We start from the raw sequence: 13,318 nt of genomic DNA on the forward strand, positions 1-13,318 counted from the left end.
TACAATTTTGACAACATTTTATATAGTAATAAAATTTTGACAACATTTTATATAGAAATAAAATTTTAACAACATTTTATATAGAAATAAAATGTTGACACATTTTATATAGAAATAAAATTTTGACACAATTTTCAATAGAAATAAAATTTTGACAAAATTTTCTATATAAATAAATTTATGACAAAGTTTTCGATAGAAATAAAATTTTTACAAAATATTTATAGAAATAAAATTTGTACAAAATTTTCTATAGAAATAAAAGTTTGCCAAAATTTTCTATAGAAATAAAACTTTTTTACAAACTTTTCTATGACAAACTTTTCCACAGAAATAAAATTTTGACAAAATTTTCTATAGAAATACAATTTTGACAATATTTTCTATAAGCATAATATTTTGACAAAATTTTCTATGGAAAAAAAATTGGACAAAATTTTCTTTAAAAATAATATTTTCTTTAGAAATAAAATTTTGATAAAATTGTCTATAGAAATAAAATTTTGATAAAATTTTCTATAGAAATAAAATTTTGATAAAATTTTCTATAGAAATAAAATTTTGATAAAATTTGCTATAGAAAGAAAATTTTGGAAAATAGAAATAAATTTTGGACAAAATTTTCTATAGAAATGCAATTTTGACAAAATTTTCTATAGAAATAAAATTTTGACAAAATTTTCCATTGAAACACAATTTTGACAAAATTTTCCATTGAAACACAATTTTGGCAAAATTTTCTGTAGAAATAAAATTTTTACAAAATATTTATAGAAATAAAATTTTTACAAAATTTTCTATAGAAATAAAAGTTTGCCAAAATTTTCTATAGAAATAAAACTTTTTTACAAACTTTTATATTTTTTTTTTTTTTTTTTTTTTATTTTTATTTACATTACAACTGAGTCATACTCATCTAGTAATTTACAATTATTAGCTCATTATCTTATTGCTAAAATATATAGCAAAGAATACAATTTTTGAGAAGAAACTCAAGACTTTCTCTCTAGTTGGGTTCTTGAACGAATTTTAGACTTTTATATGACAAACTTTTCCACAGAAATAAAATTTTGACAAAATTTTCTATAGAAATACAATTTTGACAATATTTTCTATAAAAAATATATTTTGACAAAATTTTCTATGGAAAAAAAATCGACAAAATTTTCTATAAAAATAATATTTTCTATAGAAATAAAATTTTGATAAAATTTTCTATAGAAATAAAATTATGGAAAATAGAAATAAATTTTTGACAAAATTTTCTATAGAAATGAAATTTTGACAAAATTCACTATAGAAATAAAATTTTGACAAAATTTGTTATGGCAATAAATTAAAAATCTCTGCCAAAATGTTCTATAGAAATAAAATATTGCCAACATTTTCTATAGAAATTAATTTTGACAAAATTTTTTATAGAAACCAACTTTTTAGAACATTTCATATAGAAATAAAATTTTAACAACATTTTATATAGAAATAAAATTTTGACAACATTTTATATAGAAATAAAATTTTGACAAAATTCTCCATAGAAAAAAATTTTTGACAATTTTTTTGATAATTATTGCTTAAAATTAAATAAAATTTTGACAAAATTTTCTATAGGAATAAAATTTTAACAAAATTTTGACAAAATTTTTTATGGAAAAAAAATTTTGACAACATTTTCTATAGAAATAAAACTTTGACAAAATTTTCAATAGAAAAAAAATTTTGACAAAATTTTCTACATAAATAAATTTATGACAAAATTTTCGATAGAAATAAAATTTTTAAAAATTTTTATGGAAATAAAATTTTTACAAAATTATCTATAGAAATAAAAGTTTGCCAAAATTTTCTATAGAAATAAAACTTTTCTATGACAAACTTTTCCACAGAAATAAAATTTTGACAAAATTTTCTAAAGAAATACAATTTTGACAATATTTTCTATAAGCATAATATTTTGACAAAATTTTCTATGGAAAAAAAATTGGACAAAATTTTCTATAAAAATAATATTTTCTATAGAAATAAAATTTTGATAAAATTTTCTATAGAAATAAAATTTTGATAAAATTTTCTATAGAAATAAAATTTTGATAAAATTTGCTATAGAAATAAAATTTTGGAAAATAGAAATAAATTTTTGACAAAATTTTCTATAGAAATGAAATTTTGACAAAATTTTCTATAGAAATAAAATTTTGACAAAATTTTCCATTGAAACACAATTTTAACAAAATTTTCCATTGAAACACAATTTTGGCAAAATTTTCTGTAGAAATAAAATTTTGACAAAATTTTCTATAGAAATAAAATGTTGACAAAATTTTCTATGGAAATAAAATTTTAACCAAATTTTCTATTGAAATATAATTCTGAAAAAAATTTCTATAGAAATAAAATTTTGAAAAAATTTTCTATAAAAATAAAATTGACAAAATTTTCTATAGAAATACAATTTTGACAAAATTTTCTGTGGAAATAAAATTTTGACAAAATTTTTTATGGAAATAAAATTTTGGCAAAATTTTCCATGAAATAAAATTATGACAAAATTTTCTATGGAAATAAAATTTTGACAAAATTTTTTATGCAAATAAAATTTTGGCAAAATTTTCCATTGAAATAAAATTTTGACAAAATTTTCTATAGAAATAAAATTTTGACAAAATTTTCTATAGAAATAAAAATTTGACAAAATTTTCTATAGAAATAAAATTTTTACAAAATTTTCTATAGAAATAAAATTTTGATAAGATTTTCTATAAAATAAAATCAAAATGTTCTATAGAAATAAAATTTGGACAAAAGTTTCTATAGAAATAAAATTTTCCATAGAAATAAAATTTTGACAAATTTTATGGAAATAAAATTTTGAAAAAATTTTCTATAAAAATAAAATTGACAAGATTTGCTATAGAAATAAAATTTTGACAAAATTTTCTACAAAAATAAAATTTTGACAAAATTTTTTATGGAAATAAAATTTTGGCAAAATTTTCCATTGAAATAAAATTTTGACAAAATTTTCTATAGAAATAAAAATTTGACAAAATTTTCTATAGAAATAAAATTTTGACAAGATTTTCTATAAAATAAAATCAAAATGTTCTATAGAAATAAACTTTGGACAAAAGTTTCTATACAAATAAAATTTTTATAAAATTTTCCATAGAAATAAAATTTTGACAAATTTTTTATGGAAATAAAATTTTGACAAAATTTTCTATAGAATTACAATTTTGACAAAATTTTCTATAGGAATAAAATTTTGATAAAATTTTCTATGGAAATACAATTTTCTATAAAAATAAAATTTTGACAAAATTTTTTTATGGAAATAAAATTTTGACAAAATTTTCTATGGAAATAAAATGTTGACAAAATTTTCGATAGAAATAAAAATTTGTCTCCGACTTTTGTAATTCTTGACCTATGCCAATACAAAAATTTCTATCTAACCCTTTGTAAGACTCCGAAAAAGATAATAATCACAGCAATGATCATACGTATAACTATGACTATAACGCAATGGATAAAATCAAGTGGTTATTAGTTTTATTTGTCTACCGTCCATAGTTCTTATTATTGATGACTCTGAGTGCCACAACCATGTACAAATGGGTCGCCAAGGAAATTCATTTAAATGAATAAATAACCCAGAGAAATCGTTTGAATATTGAGACACAGTTGGCACTTTTAGATGCATAGAAAGATTCCATTCATTTGTATTTAAGAATTTATTGACAAACAAATTGAATTGATTGATTTAAATTAATTTATGGTTAGTGTTTGTTTCTCTGTTTATTTCCCATGTCTACGCGAGTAGATAAATCGAAGGTATGCTATGTTGTGAATAAAAATCGAGAAGAAAAAAATTGAAGAAGAATTGAAAATTAAAGAATTGCTTTAAGAAACGAAAATATTTAGTAAAACAAAATAAAAATAATATTTAAATAAGGTGTGCAAAATTATATTTTAAATATAAAACCTCTATAATTAGAAGTTCTGAAAACCTTTCAGAAACGGAAAATGTTCGTGAACCGTTGAATATATTTTAAAATTCAAATCAATCCCCAAATGACCACTTCTGAAAGGTTTCACTGTATTTGTTGGCTATGTTGAGATTCCTACAGTCCCATCTACTACACGAATGCATTTTAATTAATGCATGTCTAGCAAATCTATTTCTCCTTTTAAATTCCGCTTAACAGACCATCATAGAAAATTAATAGTTAAAATCTTATTAACTTCCTTTAACCAAAACCATCATCCATCCGTTCGTTTCACTTCAATTCTAATTTAACGCATATCTAAGACAAAGACAATATATGATAATTGCAATACCTGCAACACTTGAACATTAACATTTGAAATAATTTCATGCCTTAATTTATTTTGTTATGTCCAAACATTGGCCTTGGTCAATGGCACAAAATATGCATTTATTTTTTGCTTTAGTTTAACCAATAAAAGGCACTCATGTAGATCGATTCCAAAGGAATTTATGACGTTATGGTATTTCATTGGAGACAACTTGGTTAATGTATGGCAAAAAACTGGAGACTCTGCTATAGACATCAGGCCTACCTGCCGCACATGGGATGGTGCCATAGGATAAAATACCCACAAGTTGTGGGGGATTTTGGGTTGTGACCAAAGGACCACCAGAATCACCCTGTGAAGAAGAAAGGAAAATATTTGTTTATGATTTCAAGCCGAATTATGGGAAAAGTGCAATATGGAAATATTGAAAAATGTTTATTTTATCTCCTAAAATATGGGATTAAAATTAGTTTTATATAATTTATTTTAATTTTATTAACTCTTAATTTATTTGATTTTTTAATAGTTTTTATTTTTCATTTAATTATATTTTTAAGCTTAAGTTTAATATAAATTATAGTTTTAAATTTAATTTTAATTTTATTTAAAAATTTATTTTAATTTTAATTTAGAATTTATTTAATTAGAATTCTAATTTTATTTAATCTTAATTTAATTTTAATTTCATTTGAAATTTTGGGAATCTAAATGGGATCTCTGTACGTTTTAGCACAGAAAATCCTATTCCATACATTTATTTCACACTCACCATACACGTTCCACGACCCTTGCTTAATATAGCACAGATTTCACTATCAGTCACTCGGAACCCTCTCCTGGAACAATCCGCATTCGATAAAGTTTTATAATTTATCTTTTGCAATTTATCAGCTAGTCCTCCCGATAATGTTGGCGCTATTGCCCCCCATCCAGTTACTGCAACATTCACCGATTCTCCAACTCGATTAACACTACCCCAATGGACAGATCCCACTGAGGGTTTATGTAAATTAAATGGAGGTGACACTTTCAATATGGCCACATCATTAATTAGCTTAGGACTGGTGGAGAAACGAGGATGTTCACGTTTCGCAAGAACACGGTGTCGTTCACCGCCCTGGCGCCATGTCAATGTACCAGCAACAACATGAATGTCCTCAGGACGCAATTTATGGGTACAATGGGCAGCGGTGAGTATATGATTAGGTGTAATTATGGATCCTCCACAGAAATGATGCCAACGATTGGAACGATAAGATTGTAGTGATACCTGATATGGAACGATTTGTTGAACTACAAAACCACCATTAATACGAGAATCATTGACCTCTTTGGATAAGTCCTTTATAATGTTAGGGTGGGTAGCAGTTTCAATATCGTCGAGTACCGATGTTGAGTTTATCTTAATATCCGGTCCTTCGAAATGATCTCTATTGTCTTTATTAAAATACATTGGACTTTCAGGGCTTCCATCCGTGGGCGAATATGAATCGTCTTCTCTTCCGTAGGAAGCTCTAAATGCCACAATGCATATAACCGCTAGTAGTTTATACATAGTCACTTACATTTACTTGATAACACTGTCATATTTTGTTTCTACTGTAGCTACTTTTATATCAAAAAATTAGGTTAACTTTTTGAGAGGTAAGAACATCACATGGTTTCATCCGGAAAATTAAGATAAGAGTCATATTTATATATCCAAAGATACAAGCGAATATTCGTGTCATATATTATGTTAATACCAATATAAGCTATATAAGCAATATAGGTAAGTGAAAAATGAAATGTGAGTTTAAAACTAGCACACACAATTTTTTAACAGGTCGTAAGTTGAAATTATCTATAAAAAAATTTGACAAAATTTTCTATTGAAATAAACTGTTGACAAAATTTTCTATAGAAATAAAATTTTAACAAAATTTTTAATAGAAATAAAATTTTGACAAAATTTTCTATAGAAATAAAATTTTAACAAAATTTTCAATAGAAATAAAATTTTGAGAAAGTTTTCTATAGAAATATAAATTTGAGAAAATTTTCTAAAGAAATAAAATTCAGACAAAATTTTCTATTGAATTAACATTTTGACAAAAATTTCAATAGAAATAAAATTTTGAGAAAGTTTTCTATGGAAATATAACTTTGACAAAATTTTCTATAGAAATATAAATTTGAGAAAGTTTTCTATAGAAATATAAATTTGAGAAAATTTTCTACAGAAATAAAATTTTGACGAAAATTTCAATAGAAATGAAATCTTTACAAAATTTTCTATAGAAATAAAATTTTGACAAAATTTTCTATAGAAATAAAATTTTGACAAAATTTTCTATAGAAATAAAATTTTAACAAAATTTTCAAAAGAAATAAAATTTTGAGAATGTGTTCTATAGAAATATAAATTGGACAAAATTTTCTATAGAAATAAAATTTTGACAAAATTTTCTATAGAAATAAAATTTTAACAAAATTTTCAAAAGAAATAAAATTTTGAGAAAGTTTTCTATAGAAATATAAATTTGAGAAAATTTTCTAAAGAAATAAAATTCAGACAAAAATTTCTATTGAATTAACATTTTGACAAAAATTTCAATAGAAATAAAATTTTCAGAAAATTTTCTATAGAAATATAAATTTGAGAAAGTTTTCTATAGAAATATAAATTTGAGAAAATTTTCTACAGAAATAAAATTTTGACGAAAATTTCAATAGAAATGAAATTTTTACAAAGTTTTCTATAGAAATATAACTTTGAGACAATTTTCTATAGAAATAAAATTTTGACAAAATTTTCTATAGAAATAAAATTTTGACAAAATTTTCAATAGAAATAAAATTTTAACAAAATTTTCAAAAGAAATAAAATTTTGAGAAAGTTTTCTATAGAAATATAAATTGGACAAAATTTTCTATAGAAATAAAATTTTGACAAAATTTTCTATAGAAATCAAATTTTGAGAAAGTGTTCTAACATATACAAATATAAATTTAGGAAAATTTTCTATAGAAATAAAATTTAGACAAAATTTTCTATAGAAATAATATTTTGACAAAATTTTCTACAGAAATAAAATTTTGACAAAATTTTCTATAGAAATAAAATGTTGACAAAATTTTCTATATAAATAAAATTTTGAAAATGTGTTCTATAGAAAAATAAATTGCACAAAATTTTCTACAGAAATAAAATTTTGACAAAATTTTCTATAGAAATAAAATTTTGAGAAAGTGTTCTAACATATACAAATATAAATTTGGGAAAATTTTCTATAGAATTAAAATTTTGACAAAATTTTATATAGAAATAAAATTTTGACAAAATTTTCTATAGAAATAAAATTTTGACAAAATTTTCTATAGAAATAAAATTTTGACCAAATTTTCTACAGAAATAAAATTTTGAAAAAATTTTCTATAGAAATAAAATTTTAACAAATTTTTCTATAGAAATAAAATTTTAACAAAATTTCCTATAGAAATAAAACTAAAAAAAAATATAGAAACAAAAATTTTTATATAAATAAAATTTTGCAAAATTTTCTATAGAAATATAACTTTGAGAAAATTTTCTATAGAAATAAAATTTTGACAAAATTTTCTACAGTAATAAAATTGTTACAAAATTTTCTAAAGAAATAAAATTTTGACAAAATTTTCTGCAGAAATAAAATTTTGACAAAATTTTCTATAGATATAAAATTTTGACAAAATTTTCTATAGAAATAAAATTTTCATAAAATGTTGATAAAATTTTCTATAGAAATAAAATAAAATTTTGAGAAAAATTTCTATAGAAATAAAAATGTTAGAACATTTTCTATAGACATACAATTTTAACAAAATTTTCTATAGAAATAAAATTTTGACAAAATTTTCTATAGAAATAAAATGGTCTTTAGAAATGAAATGTTGACAAAATTTTCTATAGAAATAAAATAAAATTTTGAGAATATAGAAATACAATTTTTAGGAATTTTTCTATAGAATTTTGAAAATTTTTTTTATAGAAATAAAATTTTGACAAAATTTTTAAAATTTTTTTTTTTCTATAGAAATAAAATTTTTAAAAAAATTTTTATAGAAATCAAATTTTGACAACATTTTTTACAGAAATAAAATTTTGAAAAAATTTTCTATAGAAATATATTTTTGACAAAATTTTCTATAGAAATATAACTTTGAGAAAATTTTCTATAGAAATAAAATTTTGACAAAATTTTCTACAGTAATAAAATTGTTACAAAATTTTCTAAAGAAATAAAATTTTGACAAAATTTTCTGCAGAAATAAAATTTTGACAAAATTTTCTATAGATATAAAATTTTGACAAAATTTTCTATAGAAATAAAATTTTCATAAAATGTTGATAAAATTTTCTATAGAAATAAAATAAAATTTTGAGAAAAATTTCTATAGAAATAAAAATGTTAGAACATTTTCTATAGACATACAATTTTAACAAAATTTTCTATAGAAATAAAATTTTGACAAAATTTTCTATAGAAATAAAATGGTCTTTAGAAATGAAATGTTGACAAAATTTTCTATAGAAATAAAATAAAATTTTGAGAATATAGAAATACAATTTTTAGGAATTTTTCTATAGAATTTTGAAAATTTTTTTTATAGAAATAAAATTTTGACAAAATTTTTAAAATTTTTTTTTTTCTATAGAAATAAAATTTTTAAAAAAATTTTTATAGAAATCAAATTTTGACAACATTTTTTACAGAAATAAAATTTTGAAAAAATTTTCTATAGAAATATATTTTTGACAAAATTTTCTATACAAATAAAATTTTAACAAAATTTTCTATAGAAATAAAATTTTATCAAAATTTCCTATAGAAATAAAATTTAAAAAAAAAATTATAGAAACAAAATTTTGACAAAATTTTCTATAGAAATAAAATTTTGAGAAAATTTTCTATAGACATAAAATTTTAAAAAATTTTTCTATAGAAATAAAATTTTGAAAAAAATTTTCTAGAGAATTAAAATTTTGAGAAAATCTTCTATAGAAATACATTTTTGACAAAATTTTCTACAGAATTAAAATTTTGACAAAATTTTCTACAGAATTAAAATTTTGACAAAATTTTCAACAGAATTAACATTTTGAGAAAATCTTCTACAGAATTAAAATATTGAGAAAATCTTCTACAGAATTAAAATATTGAGAAAATCATCTATAGAAATAACATTTTGACAAAATTTCAATAGAAATGAAATTTTTACAAAGTTTTCTATAGAAATATAACTTTGAGACAATTTTCTATAGAAATAAAATTTTGACAAAATTTTCTAGAGAAATAAAATTTTGAAAAATTTTCAATAGAAATAAAATTTTAACAAAATTTTCAAAAGAAATAAAATTTTGAGAAAGTGTTCTATAGAAATATAAATTGGACAAAATTTTCTATAGAAATAAAATTTTGACAAAATTTTCTATAGAAATCAAATTTTGAGAAAGTGTTCTAACATATACAAATATAAATTTAGGAAAATTTTCTATAGAAATAAAATTTAGACAAAATTTTCTATAGAAATAATATTTTGACAAAATTTTCTACAGAAATAAAATTTTGACAAAATTTTCTATAGAAATAAAATGTTGACAAAATTTTCTATATAAATAAAATTTTGAAAATGTGTTCTATAGAAAAATAAATTGCACAAAATTTTCTACAGAAATAAAATTTTGACAAAATTTTCTATAGAAATAAAATTTTGAGAAAGTGTTCTAACATATACAAATATAAATTTGGGAAAATTTTCTATAGAAATAAAATTTTGACAAAATTTTATATAGAAATAAAATTTTGACAAAATTTCCTATAGAAATAAAATTTTGACAAAATTTTCTATAGAAATAAAATTTTGACAAAATTTTCTACAGAAATAAAATTTTGAAAAAATTTTCTATAGAAATAAAATTTTAACAAATTTTTCTATAGAAATAAAATTTTAACAAAATTTCCTATAGAAATAAAACTAAAAAAAATATAGAAACAAAAATTTTTATATAAATAAAATTTTGCAAAATTTTCTATAGAAATATAACTTTGAGAAAATTTTCTATAGAAATAAAATTTTGACAAAATTTTCTACAGTAATAAAATTGTTACAAAATTTTCTAAAGAAATAAAATTTTGACAAAATTTTCTGCAGAAATAAAATTTTGACAAAATTTTCTATAGATATAAAATTTTGACAAAATTTTCTATAGAAATAAAATTTTCATAAAATGTTGATAAAATTTTCTATAGAAATAAAATAAAATTTTGAGAAAAATTTCTATAGAAATAAAAATGTTAGAACATTTTCTATAGACATACAATTTTAACAAAATTTTCTATAGAAATAAAATTTTGACAAAATTTTCTATAGAAATAAAATTTTGACAAAATTTTCTATAGAAATAACATTTTTACAAAATTTTCTGCAGAAATACAATATCGATGCAATTTTAAATAAAAATTCCACAAAATTTTGTATAGTAACCACACTTTAACGAAAATTTTATAGATAATTTAATAAACATTTTTATAAAAATTTCTGTTATAATTTCTCATATTGCATACATTAATTTGAACAGGCAAAACAGGCACAATGTGTCACCTTTGTTCTAGGTAACAAAGATAATTTTTTTCTTTAAATATCCTACAACCTGTGCTGTCTTTCATATATGTCATACAATATTAGCGTTTTAAGGCACATTTGTGTTTGTTAGTTTCTCATAATGACTAAAAGTTTTGTTAATAAAAAATTAAAGCTTCCGTCACCCCTCAAAGAAGCTGTATCTTCGTGTTGTCAATCTTTGTGGAAAGGCTTAACATATCAAAGGATATCATAAAGCCAAGTAAACAGACGATGTGTGTAAAAGAAAACTGCGCTTCCTAATGTCCTGGTTAGAAGGTATTAACGGTGATAATATGTTTGCATAGAAGATTAGTTCATAACGCATGTAAAGACGAGTCAAAGGCACAAAGAATGTTTACTTAAAGCTTATGACAATGTATTATCATGGAAAGGATGTCACGTTCTGTTTATGTTTGAAAATAATAAAAAACGGCAAAGGATATTAACATCACGACCAATGTGGAGAAACTAATGTGGAGACAAACCATATGACGAAAAGGATAACTGATGTTAAGTGTTTAAAATGTTTTAAATTATTTTATATTAAATTCTAGAAATGGTCTCATTATCTTTGATGGTGTACATTATATATATTTGGCCCAATTTTTTTTAAAAATTTAAAAAATTCTTTCGATTATATTAAAATATTGGTATGGTCATAAAAATATTAACATAAACTCTGATGTCAATTCGATTTTGGCCAAAAAATATACACAACAAATTTTACTTCTATAGAAAATTTTGCAAAAATTTTATTTTTTATAAAAAACTTTGTCAAAATTTTATTTTCTATAGCAACTATTTTAAAAATTTTATTTCTATCAAAAATTCTGTGAATATCTTGTTTCTAAAAATAATTTGATCAAAATTTCACTTCTATAAAAAATTTTGCCAAAATTTTATTTTTTGTAAAAAACTTTGTCAAATTCTCATTTTCTATAGCAAATGTTTTCAAAATTTTATTTCTATAAAAAGTTCTGTCAATATTTTGTTTCTAAAGAAATTTGGTTAATATCTTGTTTCTAAAGAAAATTTGGTCAACATTTGATTTCTACAGAAAATTTTGTCAAAATGTTATTTCTATAGAAAATTTTGTCAAAATTTTATTTCTATAGAAAATTTTGTCAAAATTTTATTTTTTTAGAAAATTTTGTCAAAATTTTATTCCTATATAAAATTTTGTCAAAATTTTATTTCTATAGAAAATTTTGTCAACATTTTATTTCTATAGAAAATTTTGTCAACATTTTTATTTCTATATAAAATTTTGTCAAATTTTTATTTCTATAGGAGATTTTCTGAAAATTTATTTTTACAGAAAATTTTCTCAAAATTTTATTTCTGCAGAAATTTTTCTCAAAATTTAATTTTTATAAAAAATTTTGTCACAATTTTATTTCTAAGGAAAATTTTGACAAAATTTAATTTCTATAAAAATTTGTGTCCAAATTTTATTTTCTACAGAAAATTTTGTCAAAATTTTAATTATATAGAAAATTTTCTCAAAATATTATTTCTATAGGAAATTTTTCCAAAATTTTATTTGTATAGAAAATTTTCTCAAAACTTTATTTGTATAGAAAATTTTCTCAAAATTTTATTTCTATAGAAAATTTTATTTCCATAGAAAATTTTGTCAAAATTTTATTTCTATAGACATTTTTTCTAAAATTTTATTTTCATATAAAATTTTCGCTAAATTTTATATGTATAGAAAATTTTCTCAAAATTTTATTTCTATAGAAAACTTTGTACAATTTTATTTCTATAGAAAATTTTGTCAAAATTTTATTTCTATCGAAAATTTTGTCAAAATTTTATTTTCTATTGAAAATTTTGTCAAAATTTGAATTCTATAGAAAATGTTATCAAAATTTTAATTCTATAGAAAATGTTATCAAAATTTTAATTCTATAGAAAATGTTATCAAAATTTTATTTCTATAGATAATTTGTTAAATTTTTATTTATTTACAAAATTTTCTGAAAATTTGTTTCTACATAAAATTTTCTCAAAATAGTACTTCTATAGAAATGTTTTTCAAAATTTGATTTCTATAAAAAATGTTGTCAAAATTTTATTTCTATAGAAAATTTTGTCAAAATTTTATTACTATAGAAAATTTTGTTAAATTTTATTTCTATAGAAAATTTTCTCAAAATTTTATTTCCACGAAAATTTTTGTCAAAATATTATGACAATGTATTATCATGGAAAGGATGTCACGTTCTGTTTATGTTTGAAAATAATAAAAAACGGCAAAGGATATTAACATCACGACCAATGTGGAGAAACTAATGTGGAGACAAACCATATGACGAAAAGGATAACTGATGTTAAGTGTTTAAAATGT

At 20.1% G+C, this 13,318-nt stretch overlaps 2 protein-coding genes across 5 annotated transcripts in view; one reads left to right on the forward strand and one right to left on the reverse strand.

Annotated features, from left to right (window-relative positions):
• LOC142220514 (prostate-specific antigen-like) overlaps window positions 1-13,318 on the forward strand; it is a 51,972-nt gene that overhangs the window by 35,724 nt on the left and 2,930 nt on the right. The gene's annotated exons all lie outside the window — the stretch shown is intronic.
• LOC142220513 (chymotrypsin-2-like) lies at window positions 4,364-5,903 on the reverse strand. Its single transcript, XM_075289695.1, has 2 exons — window positions 5,090-5,903; window positions 4,364-4,672 (listed from the first exon to the last, which is right to left on the reverse strand). The coding sequence occupies exons 1-2, from the start codon at window positions 5,873-5,875 to the stop codon at window positions 4,508-4,510; spliced, it is 951 nt and encodes a 316-aa protein (XP_075145810.1). The 5' UTR covers window positions 5,876-5,903; the 3' UTR covers window positions 4,364-4,507.

Source organism: Haematobia irritans, chromosome 1 (assembly GCF_050003625.1).
Source record: "Haematobia irritans isolate KBUSLIRL chromosome 1, ASM5000362v1, whole genome shotgun sequence".
Taxonomy (NCBI): domain Eukaryota; kingdom Metazoa; phylum Arthropoda; class Insecta; order Diptera; family Muscidae; genus Haematobia; species Haematobia irritans.